Consider the following 19808-nt stretch of genomic DNA (forward strand, 5'->3'; position numbering starts at 1 on the left):
AATAGCTTGTTTGTCTTCTTTACTCTCTCTGGTTTAGGTTATGAAAAGAACAAGGCTGGAAAATATAAAATAAAAATTTGCAGAAGGAATTAAGAGTAAAAAACGGTGATGAAAGATGCTCAGAAGAGCTGAGGAAATGGTCATGTTAGTTTAATTCCTGCAGTTTTCAAGTGTAAATAGGTAAAAATACAAAATTAATTGTATATGTTGGATCTGAAATGTACGGCAGAGTAGTAGGGCAATAATGAGAAATGAATAAAAAAATTAAATTATGAGAATAAAGTTGAAATAATACAAATAAATTCATAAAATTAGGGAAATAAACTCATATGAGAATAAAGTCATATTACATGCATAAAATTTAAATAATACAAGAATAAAGTCATTATAATATGAAAATAGTCATAATATTTTGAGAATAAAGTCATATTAAGAGAATACAGTCATATTATTATGTATTATTTTGACTTTATTCTCACAATTTCATGGGTTTATTCTTGTAATTCTATATTTTTTGTTTTTTTAGGGTGACCCTAATACTCCGTCGAAGAAATGCAACACATGGTTTTTGATTATTTCTCAGATGAATTGAAAACACCTGTGAAACTCCACAGTCTTGGTCACCAAATCCAAGGCTTTCATCTCTTACTTCGAGACATGAAACTGTAAACTCTGGAAGGATTTAAATGGCACTCTGAGGATGATCGCCGTCAAATCCTTCTTTTAAAACCAAACTGAGGATCAGGGAAAACTGGCAAGAGCCTGGGCTGCAAAGAGTCTGAGACGCTCTGGTTTTACTGGACTTGCTTTGGCATCAGATCAACACCTGCGCTGATTAAAAACACCTTAACGTCTCCCGAATGCGGAGGAACTCAACGGAAACACGTTCGGTAAAATGTGGGGACACCACCTGCTGCAGCGTCCCAGACTCTTTTCAGCCCTTCTCTTGTGATCATCAGCCAACAAAAAGGAGCAGGAAGAGGAGCGAACAGGATGCTGAAGTAAGGATCTGAGGAGCGGGGGTCCGGCTGAAGGAGCGGAGGGGAAAATGACAGCAGGAAGAATTGCTGAGTCAGCTTTAACATGCACAGTCCTGGTGGGGAGGGGCAGACTGCTCTGTCAGCTGGGGCCCCTGCTTGGCCCCCGTAACGGCGGGATCGCCGGCATCCAGACTCTCAGACATCTTTTCACAGATGATATCGACAAGGCGTTCAAAGGTCTGCTTCACGTTGATGTTGTCCTTAGCGCTGGCCTCGAAGAACTCAAAACCTGGAGGAGAAACCACAGATTCTCACTAAAGATGCAGGATTATGTGTTTTCTAGGCACATGGTGCCATTTTATAGCACAATCAAGTTATAATCAGTTGTTATAAAAATGCTATATATCAAATATGATTTAAAAGAAAATTGGCTTGGTATTTTAACGCCTTGAAATTGGGCTACTGTCTCTTTAAAAACTCCTACTCTTCCTGAAACTTTGCCTTCAGGAAGTCATCACAACATCCCTCCTCTATTAACCGTTTAACCAGCGTTGCACTGAGAAGGAGCTCTTATAACGAGTTGTGCAGTTCCCACAAATGTTTACTAATTTCTGCTGGCTAGTCTGAAGGAGCTGAATAGAGGAGTTCTGGGGAATTGCTGCTTTGTAAGATGGAAGCTGTGAAACTTGGAAGCTGCAGCTCTGATGAGGAGCTTCATCCGATTTATCGTTATCAATCAAATAAAGAAATAATATCAACTAATTTAATTATCGATTAATCGCTAACTGGCGTATTCAGTGAAACAAAAGGTAATTTGCTGAAAAAACAACATATTAAGAGTAGTACTTAAGCCAAAAATGTTCAAATAATATATATATTTTGCATTTAAAATGAAAAACCTTCTTTGTCTGTTGAAATATCTTCTACTCAGAGCTCAAGAGGCAGTTTTAGCTTCACCTGGTTCAAATATTGTGGAAAGAATCTCCTATGAAACACTTTTTGCTGCACAATTATTAATAGTTAATCTAAAAATACTTCTAACATGTTTATGTTAGAAGTATTTTTAGCTGTAGATGTATCCTTTGCTACAAATGATCAAGATACACTAAAGAAATTTGGCATTGTTGCATTTTAGTCAATAAAATTGTTTTTTTTATTTTAAAAACTTAAAAAAATTTATTGTTTGTTTTATGTTTTGCTAAAATTGTATAAAACAAGCTTAAATAGTCAACTGAAAAATCTGCACAATGTGACAATTTTATTTATCTGATTAATTGATTAATTGTCAGAATAATTGGTAAAATGCTCTATTACTGAAATAACCTTTAGTTGGTAGTTTCTTGCATCATATTTAAAGTGATGGGGGTGAAACTCACCAAGATGTTCTGAGAGCTGCCGGCCTCTCTCTGCGTTCACCACCCTCTCATCCTCCATGTCACATTTGTTTCCTACCAGCAGCACCTGGGCGTTGTCCCATGAGTACGTCTTAATCTGAGTCGACCTGGGAAAACACAGCCAGCTTACAGCGGAAACTCAAAGTTTGCAAATGATTCTTCTGACGGCCGTAATCATGACAGGGCAACAATTAAAGAGCCAAGAAACTGCTCTGCTCTTGAGCCTGCTCTGTTCTACCTAGTTTGAGCTGTCTCTTTAAATCTAAATAAGCTCCTGCTAGCCACGCCCCCCAACTCAATGTTTACACTCACACAAGAAAATGCCTGCAAACAGATATGCAATTATACAAACATCTTTTCTAGATGGTAATTTAACAACAAAACACTTTTTCTTTTCATTGTAAAGAACATAAAGTGGTAAAACCAGCTGAATAAATGTTCCAGAACTCCACTTGGGTTGCTAGGTAACGGGGCTTGGCTTGGCTAGGGTTGCTAGGTAACTGGGCTGGGGTTGCTAGGTAAAGGTGCAATGCCTGTCGAATGTGCCTTTAATAATCAGGAAGTTTTTGAAACAGCTCATTTTCCAGATATGAGTGGAAATTTACTGCACTGTTTATAATTTATCAAGATAAATTTCTTGTCATGATAAGAATTTTGATTTATCGTTCTCATCATAAATTAAAATTAATTAAAAAAAGTTGTATTATCAAAATTGTTATTCTTAATATTTTCTTAGACTTAAAAGGTTAAAACAAGCGTCTGATTCCTGGACATCATCTGCTCCTTGTTCTTTTTACAGCCACGACTCTTATTCTATTTACAGACTTTCCTGACGACACTTCATCCATCATCCACATGCACCTCCCGCTCACTAACAGGAGTCATCGTGCATTATTATCGTACAGAAAAAAAAAGAAAAGAAAAACTCTCTCCTTGAGCCAAAAACGCACCAGTCCTGGACGGCGTTGAAGGACTCCTCGTTGGTGATGTCATACATGAGGATGAAGCCCATGGCTCCTCGGTAGTACGCTGTGGTGATGGTGCGGTAACGCTCCTGACCCGCCGTGTCCTGAAAACAAAAGTAGAAAGGAACCACTCCTCTATCAGACCACTATGGAGGTTTATAAATGTTAGATTAACAAAGAATGTTTTCAGAGGTTTAGATAAAAGTGAGTCTAGAGCTGAATATAAAAATTTAAACTAACACTGTGTTAGTCAGAGTAGACATGCACCGATACCATATTAATATCTGTATTGGTCCCGATATTGATAAAAAAATCCTAGATCAGGAATCTGTGACAATGTGGCCGATCTAATTCAGTCTAATTTGTGTTGTGCTCTCAGCAACTTCATGCTTTATCATTTATTTTACATTACAATTATAATTCCTAATTGCACTTTCTGAAACATTTGAAAGAAAGTTTGTTGTAGTTTATTTTTTATATGTTTGACAAAGATAATCAACCTATTATTTCAGCTTATTTATTTATTTTACATTGGTTGTTTCACTTTTAATTTCACCGACTGAACAAATAAAAGTTGTGTTGTTTGTACATGTTTGACCAATCTTATGAAGCTATTGGTGTTTTTAAGTGTGAAGTTCGGGTGTAGAGTTGTCAAATAAATGCATAATTCAGTACATTTATGTCTGCATTTAAAAAATGCATCTATTAAAGTCAATTCAGCTCTGTTTTTCTGTATCGGGTTAATATATATCAGTGTGGTGAGGATTGGATGGAGCGCCGTGTCACACGGCGAAAGTGACAACAAAGAGTCTCAGAGATCAGAATAGTTAAAATTTCTTTAAACAATAATTAATCCAACAAATGGTTTTGGAACCCACACTATGCTTTAAATGATCTTGTGGAAAAAGGTAAATAAACAGAAAGAGATACAAAAACCAAGATGTGATTTCATGACTGTGTCTGACCTTCATGGTGTAAATATACAAAGCTGGACTTTTTGTCCTGCTGCCAGTTAGATCCACTCACGGTGCTGCAGGCTGCTGAGGATAAGAGCTTTAGCGCTATACCTAATGGTCAGTGTAGGTAGCATGAAGTGGTGTTATATAAACTCATATTGTAAGCAGAACATTCCAGAAAAGCAGGACGCACACTGAGAAGTGAAAATACTGCATTACTGTCATGTACAATACATTATCTAGTGTTTCTACATAAAAAATAACTTAATCTCTATTTTAATGTTTATTTAAGTAAAAATCTGATTTGATTTAATCTATTAGTTCCCATAACCTTTCTTAAATTATTGTCTTTATATAAATCTTTGAAAAAATGCAGCTAGTGAAGATTGTCTAATTAAAAAACCTTGAATATTAGTATAGAATTGGAATAAAAATAATGCAATCCTCTTAAATGTGGATATTTTAAGTATTTTATGTAGGATAACTGTCATCTGTCCATTTATTATAGGTTAGGGATGACAAATTTCACGTTATCAGAGTCAAATAAACAGATTTATTCAAAATCTCTGGTCCAACATTTTGATTTTCATGCCATGATGTCTTATAAACATAACTGTAGTAAACGGAAACAGACTGCAGACACCAAGAACATGAAGGTAAATCAACATGACAGATCAGATTTGCATAAACTGCAATAACTGCATAGCAACAAAATTATAAAAAGCATATTTAGTTTTATTTTTTTAATATATTTCCTGTCAAACCTGCTGACAGATGGAGTGGCAGTGTGTCTGCTTTTTGTGATGTGACAGAGAGGGACGTGTAGTATTTAGGGGAAAGTGAAGCGGTCCTCGTTTTCTCCAGTTTAGTGCGTCTCTGCTAACCTCAGTGAACCTGTTTCCTCTTCATTCTGCTCTTAAAAGCTTCCACTGTGTTTACACTTGAGCCCTAATAACAAACACACGTCGGATGCAGAAGAAAACATCGTTCTGTTTGCTCCTGCGGATATGCCATCTTAGCTGGCCGCAGCCTCTTATTATTTCTGGGTTGGTTTATTATTTTCTCCATATCCAACCTGAGTGAAAACGCTGCAGAAGAGGAAACGTTGGTTTGCAGAACTGTACTGCACCATGGGGCATTGCCCCACTGCAGTTTACACTCTCTGAAATTTCACATGAAATATTATTTTCTAAGTGATCAGAATGGCATCAAAATATATGAGAGTAGAAGAAGCAATCATAACTTAGATGTCTATTTGGCTCACATTTTCATTTAAGCAGAAAAACCCCAAAAACAAAACATCAACTTCCTCTCAAGTGTGAAAAAAACTTTTATTCCTGCTTCCAGAATTTTCTCTAGATGGCGAGATGGTGGAAATACAATTGCAAGCAACTAATTTACGATCTAATTATCAAACACAAAATTCACACATTAATTTTTGACTATATCACCACAGAAGAATCTGTAAATTACTGAGAGGATAATAAAGACTCAAACAGCAAACACTTTTTTAATGATGGATCCCAGGAAGAGTAACAGAATATAAAGCTCAGCTAAATAATAAATAATAAACTATCATTTTTTTAAGCAGAGCTGAAAAAGTGTGTGTGAGTACAACAGCCCACAAACATGACCAATATTTATCAGGAGGAATGTGACTAAACTCTGTGCTCTAATCAAATATTAGGTCAGAATATAAATTACTTTTAACTGGTTCGTTGCTTTGATGAAAACCGTTTTGCCTCGGTCTTACCCAGATCTGTAGTTTGATCCTCTTGTCGTTCCTGTAGATTGTCTTCACCTTGAAGTCGATCCCCACTGTGCTGACGAACGCCGGCGTGAACGAGTCGTCGGCGTAGCGGAACAGGAAGGAGGTTTTTCCCACGCTGCTGTTGCCAATGATGAGGATCTTGAACATGTAGTCAAAGTTCTGGTCCGAAGACTCTTTCTGTCCGTAGGTCGCTGTTGCCGAGGCCATCTGGAGGAAAAGAAGAAAGAGAAAAGCTTTGATGGAGGATGTTGCATGTGTAATATCTATAAATGAAAGGGCTGCAACATTTTAGGAATGAAAGAAAACCAAGTCAAAACAAGCACCTTTAATCTTTTTTTTAAATAACAGATTTAATTAGCCCTTTCTGTGGATGTGAAGCTCCTGTTATCACTGTAGCACAGCTTTCTGCAACCAGAAGTTAGAAAAGTGGCAATCTGAAACATTTAGCACAAAGATGCATGTAATTTAGGGTTTATTTAAAAAACAGTACAGATGGTCATTTTAACACCCTCAAATCTTCTAACTTGGAATTATAATCAGTTTCAATTTTATTCCAGTTTTCAATAATCTCTGCAATTAACAATTATTTGAGTTATCGATTATTCTATTGATTATTTTGATGATTACTTAATCGGATAAAAAAATGGCATATTTCATCTAACCACTTATGCTTATTTGATACATTAATAGGACCACATAAAAAAAATTCAAGTCCTCTTAAATACAAAAATTAGCCTTAAATGCAATAACATACCATTCTGTTGTGCACGTTTGATAATATGTAGCAGAGGATGAATCTGCAGCAAGAGAAATACTTACAGCATCAACATCTGAAAAGCTAAGCCCTTTCAGCAAGAATAATCTGATCATTATTTATTCTATTAATCAATTAATGCAAAGTTTTTGTTTTTTATTACTTAAATACAAAATGCATTTTTGTACAGTTTTGACTTAATTACTGCTGAATATGTTGTTGGTTAAGCAATTGGCCTTTTTTGAGTCTGCTTCCTCCAGCTAACAGTTATTTGATTACTAAATTAGTTGATGATTTGATTATTTCCTTAATCAAATCACCCTAATTAATCTGATTAATTGTTTGAGCCCTAAAAATCTCCCTCTCTATTTGCTTTATCTCTTGCTTTTTGCATTTGAAGCTCTGCTTAAATAAGTGGCTACAATCAGAACAAAATGTGAATATTTGTAATGGCATCCCAAGGCTTTCATCAGGAGTAAATACCACAGTCCTTGTAGGAAAGAGCTGTTACAGTTGATTACCAGATGGAAGGACAGATTCTTTGAAATAATGGTTTTAAGTTGGTGTGATTGATTTGGCTCAAAAAATTTAAAGTTTGTTCCCCGTTTTTCCAAGTTTCTGAGTTCGGATGAGATGTGAGATTCCTGCAGCATCCTTTTGACTCAGCATAAGAAGTGGCAGTGATTAAATATTTGGCATTAGCTGTTGCACATTTTCTGCTTAGGTATTAATCATAACAGTACTTTGCAGAGTCAGGGGGGAAAAAACCCACCAATCTGAGATTTGTTATTGGTAAAACCGTGTGGAGAGAATCAGTCAAAGTGGGAAACAACGCAGGTTCATCCACTGCTCACATAGCGTACTTGGAGATTTACACAGAAGCTGAAATTAGTGTATTTGTAGCTTTTGGATAATTATTTTGACCAACTGTGGACAGAGACATGGCCAATTTATGGGTTGTTTTCAGTTTATGTGAATTCAGGTCTTCCACAAACTATTTGGAGGAAGTTTCATGCTTGCAGCTAAAGTTACAGCCCGGTAAAGCTGTAGCCTGACAGCTACGCTAACAATGACACCACTGATAGCCACCTTTGTGACGGCGGTAACTTAAGAGTTTTTGGTCAAACAGCAAGTAGGTCCCTCAAATAGAAACCCAATCCAGCATGTCTGTTTTAAATACTGTCATGTTCCCTTGGCTTTGTTTTTTTTCTAGAGGGGGTTGCAACCAATATTTGGTATGTTTTAGGTTTCTGGTTTGCTTTAAATCTGATTCTTCTGACTTGGTTTCTAACATACCCATTCTATTCCTATTCCTGTCTACAATGGCCTTTCAGGACCTTTGTAGTTCCTTATAGGCCTACACTTCTGAGGTTTTTTGGCACTTCTGCCAAAAAACTCAGAAATTTTTGGATTAATCTCAGAAATTTTCTAGAAAAATAGTTTCTAAAGTCAAAAATCTTTCACTTTAATATCCAAGTAATTTTCTAGAAAAATTCTGAAATTAATCTCCAAATTTCAAATTTTCTACTTAATCAAACTCAGAAATTTACGTTTTTTTTTTTAGAAAATTTCTGCTGTTGAGTAAAATATGGCAGCTAAAAAGCGTTAACAAAAATTCATTATAGGTCACAGCAGACATTTTGTCTCCAGACAGATCACACCACACACCACATCAAACTCCGCATAAATGAAAAAAAGTCTCATCTGCTGTTGGTAGGATGTGAGCATGTGAACAAAAGTGCTGAAGGTTAAAGACCTAGTTAAATCCTGAGAGAACTGCAGGACTCTGAGAGTCCCTTCTCTATGTTTAGACTGTTATCTCAGCTCGGCTGCAGAGGAACACTAGAACTCACAGCCAATAACCCACAAACAAAGCAACAGCTCCCATCTCACAGTTGCAGCCTATCAGCTTACACTGAGGAACAGAGAAATGCTTGTTAAAAATTGAACAAGACCCTTCCCCAACACACTGAGGCCGAATAAAGGTGAGAAACAACCACCTGCTGCAACCTGAACTGCACTGAGGTGTAGGGCTGAAACGATTAATCAGATTAGTCATGATTAATCGATTACTGAGACAATTACCAACTAATTTAGTAATTGATTAATTGTTGACTGGCGTATACGGACTAAAACTAGGCCATTAGATGACAGAACACAATCAAAGCAGTAATTAAGCCTAAACTGTAGAAAATATGTATACATTTTCCATTTAAGATAAAAAAAAAATCTTGTTTGTAAACATGTTCTACCCAGAACTCCTCACGTAGTCTAGTTTTAGCTTCTACTGCTTCAAATTCTGCAACTAAATCTCCTATTATTCACATTTTACTATCCAGTTATTAATCAGATAATTCAAAAAATTTAGCTGCTGATACATCCTTTGGTACAATTAATCAAACGTCCACTAAAGGAACGGATTTAAGGTAATAACATATTTTTTTGTCATTTACAAAACAAACTTATTTGTTTTTTTGCATATTTTTTTGTTTATTAAAAAGACACTTTTGTTTTTGCAGTGTCTGATGTGAAGTCAGAATAAACGTTTCCTGCTTTAGGTCCATTAGGATGACCAAAATTGTTTCTATTTGCTAAATTCCAGAATAATGACAAATAATTTATTAAGGCATTTTTTATTACTTTTTTATGTCATTTTTTTATTGTGTATATCAACTTCTGGTTTCAAATATTTTTATTTTTCTCTGTTGACATGTTTATTTTTATTTTTACATGTCTGAATTTTTTTTTTTAAAAATCATGAAATTAGCATATTCTCCTACAGCGACCTCTGCATGAACAGCAGTAAAACTAATCTATAATGAGGCAGCAGGGGAACAAATTTACTGGAATCAGCGTCACATTTGATTAAAGGCAGGGCTTGGTATTTAGTTTCTGCTTTGGCCACATTTATTAGAAACCCATGTACTCATATTAGTGTCGCCTTTCTCCTCTCTGCAGATATTCTGCTTCTAGCCTCCTTTATTGACATTCTTTTTTAGCTGACTCAGTGATATATCAGTCAATATCAATAATTATTGATTAGGTTTTTGTTTTAAATATCTAAAATACTTCCAAACAGGTGACGTGACCATTCCTGTTTTAGCCACAGTTTTCACTCCACACTGTTGCTTTTTATTTTTAAGCCGTTAAGCGGCACATTGGTGAAAACTTAAACTGCTGCAAAGGTTGTTGCTAGGTAACCAAAGAGTGAGTGAGTTGCTTAGTAACCAAAGAGTGAGTGAGTCAGTAGATTCCACAAGGCGGCAAGAAGTGAGGGAAGGGACTATTAAACAGAGTGACTGAAATTGTTTTCCAAAGTTGTTTTTGTCAGTTTATTAATGGCTTCTACTTGTTAGCGTCCAGCTAATTTGTCTGTGAACATAACACACCTGGTTGGGGCTCTATTTACAAAAGTTGGAAATAGCTAGCTTACCTCCTCCCTTCTGACGTGCTGATCAAATTACAGACTTTACCTAAATTCACACTACACAATTTATATCACTATGTCATAAGCAGCGTTTCCGTTTGCACTGGAGCAGCTTTAAAAACACACAAAAGAGGAGATGCTAACCAGTTTTTTTCCATACATGCTAGGCTACATGACAGTGCGGAATTGTCTCCATGGTTACCAATGCGGTGTTAGACCCGTACCTTCTCCATAAAGCGATTTTTGATATCTTTCTAATCGTACTTACTTATTAAGTATATAACGTTAATTTTCTTACCTTGTAAAAACAGTTCGCTGCTAATCCGCGGTTACACCGAGGGCTGACGGTCATTATGATTGACGGCTGCTATCCATCGCCGCCATCTTTCCTCATTAAAAGTTATAATATAAAATGACAAGTTTAGTTTGCATCCTTGTCTGGTTGTGCAGCCGACCGTGCAGCATCCTATATCCAGTTTTAAAGTGAAATCAACTAAACAGAAGCGATATTAGGTTACAGATGTCTGTTTTTAGACTAGCTTTAAAGGAGCGCATTGGTTGTTTTGACGTCCGTCCGTCATGGCGAATTGGACGGAGTTCTGAATAGCGTGCAAAGGGTCATAGTCTATATTTTGCATGTTGAATATCATATCAGACATATTATCATTGATATCGATCATGTGTCTGTAACGTGATATATATTGATTTATTGTCCATATTATTATCAGGAATGTTTTGACTTCTTTTTCTAAAAATGTGACATACTCCACGACATTCAGCCTTTCTAAGAAAGTTTGAAATGTAACTGGAGCAAAAAAACAGCAACTTTTCTGATGATCTTGCAGCTACTCTACAAACCTGAGGTACTGGCTTGAAAATCAAAGCTAAGCAGAGATTACAGGGGTTAAAAATAATTGGTCACTTCTGCAAGTCTGGATGTCATGAAACACCATCTCAGACTCTTGCTGCCTTTCAGAAGTGGCTGTTCAGCATGAGCTGTGTGGAGAGATTACTGCAGCCCTTTCTCTGCCTCCCTGAGATAAGCTGCGAAGAAGAGAGCTGCTTTAACCTCCGCTAAACTAAAATTTGATACAGAAGCTTACAGTCAGAGGCTTCGCTCACTAATCTCAAAGTAATTAACAAATTCTCACCATGCAAATGTGTTTCAGGCTGCAGGATTCTGCAGCTTTCATTTGGGTTTTGACCAACACAGGTGAGATTTTTAAATTCCCCTTACTTAGTTAATGTTTGGAGTATTTATATTATTGCTAATTTAAAAACACTTTACATGAATAATCTTCTTAAGACTTTATTTACATGTCAGTTTGCAACCACAAAGCACTATTGCACTGCAAAATTATAATGTAGTAGCATCTAAAAGTGTGGCAGTGCCAATAGCAAGAGCTCATCTGTGTGTAGCATATTTATCTTCTCTTTCTGTTTTTATAATTGCACTGAACTATTTAATTTTGATGAGCTGAATCATAACCTTTCGTTTATATGAGGTGTTATAATCTTTCAATAAATTATACCAAGAGTGTAACACTAAATTATTTATTCAATTAGACTAACATCAGAGTCTGTGTAAAGGATTTTGCTGAAAATGATGGAGAAATATTAATTAATGCTTTTAGTTTACCTTATTAGAGAGCTAAACAATCTGCAGTAAATCCCCCATCAGATTGAGATTAAAGTCTGAAGGTCTGATGAGTAATAACAAGACACAGAGTCGAGTCTGAAGGCCAGGAAAATTGTGACGCAAGAGTTAAAACTCAAACGGTGAAACAGACACTGACAGTCGCTGCTGGATCTCTTATCATTGATGTTGGGAGAGAAAGAAGAGGCACAAACACTGAAACAACCTGAGCTTTTAACTTAATGTGCAGAGCAATGTAGGTAATCGGTTTGCTATCAAATTATGAAAAATATTTAAAAAGCTCTGCTTCTATATGCATTGAATTTCCCATGTTTAAACGATTTCATTATTATGTAACTTGTTTAAATAAAACAGCAATTTCTGTTTTACACTATCGACAAACTAGAGACGCACCGATATTAACATCTGTATCGGTTCTGATATTGAGAAAAATTCCAGATCAGGTATTAGTGACAATGTTCCTGATCCTTAAAAGCAGATCTATCCAGTCTAATTCTATGTTTTGTGCTCTGAGTGACATCATACTACAGTATATTATTTATTTTACATTTTATTTAGATTTCCTAATTGCACTTTCTGAACCATTTGAAATAACAGTTACAGTTTATTTCTACATGTCTTTGTCAGTTTGAGTTTCTTTATTACTTATTTTTCATTGGCTGTTAAACTCCTAATTGCGCTGACTGAACAAATTAAGGTTTTGTTGTTTTTACATGACCAAGCTTGTGAAGCTGTTGGTGTATTTAAGTGTGCAGAGTTATCAAATAAATTTGCAACTCAGTAAAGTTCTATCTGTGTTTAAAAAGACAAACCTTTTAAGTCAAATCAGCACTAATTTCCTGTATCGGAAGTGAAAAGAGTGGATCGGTGCATCCCTATTTAAACCATAACAGGTTTTCATAACCCGTCTTCATTCCTGTCTGATTTTCTTTATTCCATCCTCTAACCAAAGAGAGTCCCTTTCATTTTTTTTAATCCAATCATGACTAAGAGTGTTGTTTCAGTGCAGGACGTTCACATCATCCAGCTCCCCTCTAAACCTGTCGCCTAAAGGAGATTGACGTCCTGCAGGAGCTGAATTGATCCGGGTCTGAGCGGCGCTGCAGCTGACTCCATCAGAATCAGCCGGCTTAACGCAGACACACAGATAATCCACAGCTGATCCCGGATCGTCCAAACACCTTCTTCTTTTAAGAAAGAGGAGTCACTAAGATGTCTTCAGTCTTTTCCCCACTTACAATTTCTACTTCTGTTTTGTTAAGTCATAGTTAAGTGGCATAAATAATATAATCTGATTAGGAACTAATAGTGACAGTAATTAGACCCACCCAAGTTTGATTGCTGCTTAATCTACAGATTCAAGAAATCAACTAAAAGGAGAAAGAAGATTTCAAAAAGCAGCACATGCTCAGATCAGAACATATAAGAAACCAGGTCAGTTATACGACTTCAGGACTCCAGCAGACCAGAGAAAGCAAATGGAGGAAATACTAAAGGGGCAATACTGTGTATGTTCCAGTGCCAATGACATTTTATAGCACAATCAAATAACTGTGTTACCTTCAGTTGTTATAGAAATGCAGTATATATCAAATATGACTTAAAAGAAATGTTACTTCATCATTTGACGCTTTGAAATTGGGGCTCTGTCTCTTTAAAAACTCCCGCTGTTTCTGAAACTCCGGCTCCAGGAAGTCTTTACAACATCGCTCCTCTCGTAGGAATATTTTTTACCAGTTTTTCACTGAGAAGTAGCTCATATAATGAGCTCAGTTCCACCAAGTGTTTGCTAATTGCTGCTGGCTAGTCTGAAGGAGATGAGTGGGGAAGTCACAGAGGAGGAGCTGCGCCTTGAAAGCAGAGTTAGGTCCAACCAGGTGTTTGGCACAGCTGAATGGTTGCCATGGAGATTAAAGGATTTCTGAAACATGCATGAAAGAATCAAAGCAACACTATAGGTGGGTTTATGATGAGGAAATAACGTTATAACATGATGTAACCTTAAAAAAGCCAATTTTACATAATACTGCCACTTAGTATTAGGATTTGACAGTGTGCAGTTTGGAAAAAACACCTGACTGCTTTAAAAAATGATCTGCCTTCTGATTGGTCCACTGGATTTGTTTCCACCCAATCAGTTTGATACTTTGGAGTCACACACAGAGTTCTGTTACATTTTTTCTTTTTGCATCCACTAACTGGTGCCTATCTCCAGCAATCATTGGACGAGAGGTGGAGTACGTCCTGAGCAGGTTGCCAGTCCAACACAGGGCAACACAGAGACACACAGGTGTAATAATTATGAACTACGGGCAATTAAGAGAAACCAATTAACCTAACTTGCAAACTCCATGCAGAAAGTCTCCAGGCTGGGATTTGAACCCAGAACTTTTTAGCCGCAAGGCAACAGTGCTTCAAACTGTTGCAGCTACAAATATAAATATTTTCTATGCTATAGATCGTTTTGTACAAATGCACAAACCAGAACTCGTAAGGTTGAGTTAATTCTCAACTAAAAAAATTCAACATCTTCATGATTCAAAGTTGAGGATACTACAATGAGAGACGAGATGTGGCATGACAGTACTCTGTCAGCTGCTTGTTTTGCTCTTGATCCAATCAAACTGGCAATCTGCCCTAATACAGTTTCATGCAGTTTAACTCTGCATTGCTGGTCTTAACGTCTCCATTGAGTTTTATTGCCTGCCTATTATAGATTAGACATTTTCTAACATAACTGGGTTCATAGTGAGTCACAGTGGATTCTCTAAGGCTCCAAAACTAATTTAATGCAGAAGATTTTTAAACTTTAAAATCTATACTATCAGGTTATTCAATTCTATTCAATTCCATTCAAACATACTTTATTGATCCCAGAGAGAAATTAAATGTTGTAACTGATTAATTCAGAATTTTTCAGAGCCTCATTGCATATGGTGATGGTTGTGGGCAGGAAAGATCTCCTGTAACAGTCTGTATTACAGCGAATTATAAAAAACCTCTGACTAAAGATGCTCTGGTTTTCTAAGACAGTCTAATGAAGACGTTATATGTTCCAGTCATCATAGTAAATGTCATAAATATTATTCATTTAAATCTGTTGTTTTCCTGGCTTTGTGTAAACTTTTAGCATAAAACATACTTTCTTAAAAAATTTCAAATTAGAAATATTTTTTAGAATAATATAATTATTATTCTAAAATGACAAGAGGCTAATTAATATTAGGATGCTGTTTTCATTTCTAAAGCAATTTTTATGTATGTTTGGGATCATTATTCTGTTGGAAAAGCAAATAGTATCCAAGTTTAAAAGATCTATTTATTGCAAAGAATGGCAGTCGTAACTCTTGTATGTGCCAAGTGTAACTGAACTAAAAACAAATGGGCTAATCAGTTATTTTTTTTATTTAAAAGCGATAGAAATTATATTTCAGTACAGTAGCAATTTGGTTTGGATGGGTTGTGGATGGTTTTGGTGCAAAATTAACGTTTAGTATTTTGTATTTATGTAAAAGGGCAAAACTGATTCCAGCCCAGTAAAAATATTAACTTAACGACTTGAGGTGAGTAAAAGACCCCAAAAAACTGTACTCAAATAAGAGTAGCACTAATTTAATGTATATATGTTAATATAAAGCTAAAAAGTAGTAATCAAGTAAGAGTAAAAAAGTATTTAGTAAAACGTTTACTCAAGTACTGACTAATGGATCAAATTATCAATAATTTTATATGTAAAAGTTACACTAAGTGAAAATGAGAATAATTCATATAAGTAACAAAATCAGGCAAAAGAAAATTTTTCCAAATAAGTTTCTTTCAATATAAAACTTACGAAACTTTAACAAAAACTGCAGGTGTGTGTCTGTGTCTGATGAATTTTTGGTTAAAACATGTTTGTTTTTCTTTCACTGGGTAGAAAATTCAGAAATTTCACTCAAGTAAGACTAAAAATACTTAATAATAAAATTACTCAACTAAAAGTAAAAACTGCAATGCACTAAAAATACTCCTAAAAGTACATGTTTTCAAAAAAGGTTACTGGAGTAAATGCAAATGAGTAAATGCAACTAGTTCTGCTCGTCTGCAGTGGGACAACAAAGGACTTAATTTTAAATATTTTGCACCAGTTCAGGCTCTAAAAATCAAATAAAACTTTTGGGTATTTTGGACTAGAAGTATTTTTTCTTGTACACAAAGGTCCAAAAAGGGTTGGAAAACTGCCATTGGGAGGATTAATGTCTTTGTTTTGAACAGACGTCAGCAGCCAGTGAACGTCTCTGACTTCACATCAAGCTGCTTGTGTTTGTGTCTTTGACTAAAACTCACTGCTGCAGTTCATCTGTTCATGCTCAGATCTGAAGTTTAGAAGTGAAAAATGAAGCTGTTTCTCCTGACACCTCCCTCACGGCCATGTCACAAACTCTCCGTAAACGTGTGAAACAGTAATTACTGATTAATACAAGCAGACAGCGCGTGTGTTAGTCAGCTGCCGTCCTGCTCCCCAGCAGCCTGAGACGGCGATTTTCCTCCCGTTTTGTCCTCCAATCACGTGCCTCCTCCTTCTTCCAGGAAGCGAGGGGATGCAGATGAGAGGAGTGGGCGCTATAAATAGACATCCTTTGATTTTTCATCTCTCTTACTCTGAAAACCGAGGCAGCGAGGAGAGCAGGCAGGATGTGGAGGATGTTGTGTGTGTGTGTTGCAGAATGCAGGTGAATTCAGCGAAGTTTAAATATAAAAACCTCGCCTCTGTTTGAGGAACACTTTGTGCTGCTTTTGGGCGAGATGTCTTTTTCCTAATTTTGTCTCTCCGCCGCTTTAGTGCAGGTTTGCTCTGCACATTCTGCCTTTGAGGCTTCCTTTTGTTCCTGCTCAAAGGTTGAGTCAGTCGGTCCATTAATGCTTGAATTTGGTCCGATTCCAGTTCATAAAACTGCTGATGCTGAGAGAGATTCAGGATGCATTCAAATGTCAGCCAACCCCGCCTTATGTCTGGCATAAAATCCTTATCTAAAGAAATAACAACCTGAAATTTACCAGTGTTTTTATGCGGTTGCAGCTCGCTGAGCTGCCTGATATTTGAAAAGGATTGAGAAAAACTGCATGGATGGATGCCGGTTTTTCAGATAACATCTATTCCTGCTTGCAGATAAAGCAGCTAGTGTCCATGCAGAGCATGTGAAGATATTTCCTTTAAATATCAATTCAGTTTAAACCACAGCGAGACTCAACTTACTCAGCAGATGCATTACAGTACAATTTGAATTTTTATATTTCAGCCAAGTTTTAAACACAGAAGCCACATTTAAAATTCGGCATTTTAACTACAAACTGTCTTGTTATACCTCTCTGCGATCCACTAACCAGATTAATAAATATAATTAATATAAACCTAATATGGAACTAAATGTTTAACACACATCACAGGATCTCACTCCAAATGGCCTAGTTTGTATTGATGATTCATGGATTATGTTTTAAAAAATTTGAAGTGTAAAGATTTCAGGATAATTTTCTTTAACCATTAGAAATCCACCATTAACTGAACGCATCTCATCTCATTCGTTAGTTTATCCCCATTTAATTTCGGGCCCTGGCCCGTTTGGACCAGTTTCAGAAACATCTCAAGGGTTGAAACGCCTTTTTCTTGCAGGACGGAACCGGACAGGCCCGGAGTCCAAGCAAAGATTCATTCATTCATTCATTCATTCATTCATTCATTCATTCATTCATTCATTTATTCACGGATTCAAATCAGGCATTTTGCTGCTTGCTTCTTCGCTGCTTTTCCACAATGGGAACAGCTGTCAGGGCAAACGCTTTAATGCCAGTGGTTTTTATCGGAACCATTTTTTCCTCTGGTTTTTCATGGATAAAAACGCGCAGAGCGAATCTGACATGTGGAAAATTCAAATCTGAACAGCGACGTCGTGACAGTGCAGCAGCAATAAGGATATTAAAGCCTACCTTTGCAGATTTCTATCCGGCTGCTGCTGTCCGCCGTGTTCAGCACCCGCAAACACTAACACTGTCAAGTAAGTGAAGCTGAGCAGGTCTACATCCGGTTACTGACTTCAAAATAAGAGCACTTCAATCAACCTCCAGTCAAGAAATAGAGAAAATAAAGAAGTATAAAGAACGAACGTTAACATACTCAAGAGCAGAGTCAGGGCAGTTTGAACATAATCTAATCAAAGTTATTTTGGTAATTTATCTTACAGTTTAAAAATGAGGTTTATATTGATTCATCATCTTCCTAAAATAATGGCCTGTCATTTTTTTGCCACAAGAAAAGTGATTTTTTTATTCCTAATTTATCTTTTTGTGAAAATGAGGTGGTGATTACTTTTCTTCCTTTGTCAAATCACTTTTGTAAAAAAAAATAAAATAAATAGTTGACTTAGGCCATTGTTGTAGGAATGTGATGGTAAGCAATAATTATTGCTCAGACAATTGTCCTAAATTCTGTATTTTTGTATTTGTTGAAGCATTTGTGCACTTTTAGCAGAATAATGATCCAGAAGATTTATTTTTTAAATAAAAAAAGTAAAGCTGCTTTAATAAATCGTATTTGTGTGTGAACCATATCATCCATCTATTTCCTTACATCCTTTTCCCCAGCGGGGTGGGGAGGTGCTGGTGCCTATCTCCAGCTAACGTTCTGGGCGAGAGGCGGGGTTTACCCTGGACAGGTCGCCAGTCTGTCGCAGGGCAACACAGAGACAGACGGGACAAACAACCATGCACACACACACACACACACACACACACACACACACACACACACACACACACACACACACACACACACACACACACACACACACACACACACACACACACACACCTAGGGAGAATTTAGAGAGACCAATTAACCTAACAGTCATGATTTTGGACTGTGGGAGGAAGCCGGAGTACCAGAAGAGAACCCACGCATGCACAGGGAGAACATACAAACTCCATGTAGAAAGAAATCGACCTTTTTGCAGGACCTTCTTCCTGCAAGGCAACAGTGCTACCAACTGCGCCAATGTGCAGCCCTGACCCATATCATCAAGAGCTTTATTGAAGACAATACATATACCATTCTCTTGTGCAACTTATTCTACAACAGGTTATGAACTACATTTAATCTCCTAATTCATGTCTGGACATATAAATCAAACTATTTCACAAATTACTTTCCTGGTACTTTTAAATACTAAATTGGATGTTTGTTAGTAGTTTTTCATGCGCCCATTTCTATATTTTAAGAACTAAAAGTAAAATATAAACAGAAAGAATTAACATTTTGCAAACTAAAGCAGTTTTGAAAAGAACTCTGTTGCCTTTGTAGAGTATCGTCACAGACATTCATTCACATGCTTATTGCATACCAACTTAAATATTAGTTGTGCAAAGTATAGCTCCACTGGTAAATCTGAATATTTGTCTATTTGAATATATTAGAGAGAAAGCGAATAGGTCTTTAAGTGACATATATGAACAATATGTTCATAAAACTTATGTGAATATTAAATCAAGAATTGAGTCCACAAGTTTAACATTTATTGTGCATTTTATCCAATCTACACCAAACTATAAAATCCCGCAAGTATGGCTTTTTAATACATATTCCATCATTTCTTTTCTGGCATTTAAGAACATATTTTAGACTTTAAAAATCTGAAATAAAACAATAACATTGAGTGAAATTGTGAAACATTTGCTGCATCTACAATTTAAAAAAACAGAAAAACTGCTTCTGACTTAACTTAAAATGTAAGTAGTTTATATTTTAGTGAGCTTAGCAGTGATCATGTAATACTACCATTTATTTTGTTGGACTTATGTGACATATATTTGGACATTTTTTTGTAGTTGTCATATTATTTAATTGCCATTTTCTTATTCTTATTTGTAAT

At 36.2% G+C, this 19808-nt stretch overlaps 1 protein-coding gene across 1 annotated transcript; it reads right to left on the reverse strand.

The window, feature by feature from the left end:
- Positions 1-818: 818 nt before the first annotated feature.
- rab3ab (RAB3A, member RAS oncogene family, b) lies at positions 819-17962 on the reverse strand. The gene is made up of 5 exons (XM_028028948.1): positions 17872-17962; positions 6049-6273; positions 3325-3443; positions 2357-2481; positions 819-1269 (listed from the first exon to the last, which is right to left on the reverse strand). Exons 2-5 carry the CDS (start codon positions 6271-6273, stop codon positions 1079-1081), a joined length of 660 nt encoding a protein of 219 aa, XP_027884749.1. The 5' UTR covers positions 17872-17962; the 3' UTR covers positions 819-1078.
- Positions 17963-19808: the final 1846 nt, after the last annotated feature.

Source organism: Xiphophorus couchianus, chromosome 9 (assembly GCF_001444195.1).
Source record: "Xiphophorus couchianus chromosome 9, X_couchianus-1.0, whole genome shotgun sequence".
In the NCBI taxonomy this organism is placed as follows: domain Eukaryota; kingdom Metazoa; phylum Chordata; class Actinopteri; order Cyprinodontiformes; family Poeciliidae; genus Xiphophorus; species Xiphophorus couchianus.

Bases quoted from the DNA above. Each gene is read 5' to 3' on its own strand.
- rab3ab (XM_028028948.1), bottom strand. From the start codon at position 6,273: ATGGCCTCGGCAACAGCGACCTACGGACAGAAAGAGTCTTCGGACCAG. The intron at 2,482-3,324 runs GTGCGTTTTTGG...GTGTTTTCCCAG, and splicing joins TTCAACGCCGTCCAGGACTG to GTCGACTCAGATTAAGACGT. The intron at 1,270-2,356 runs GTGAGTTTCACC...TTTCTCCTCCAG, and splicing joins GCAGCTCTCAGAACATCTTG to GTTTTGAGTTCTTCGAGGCC.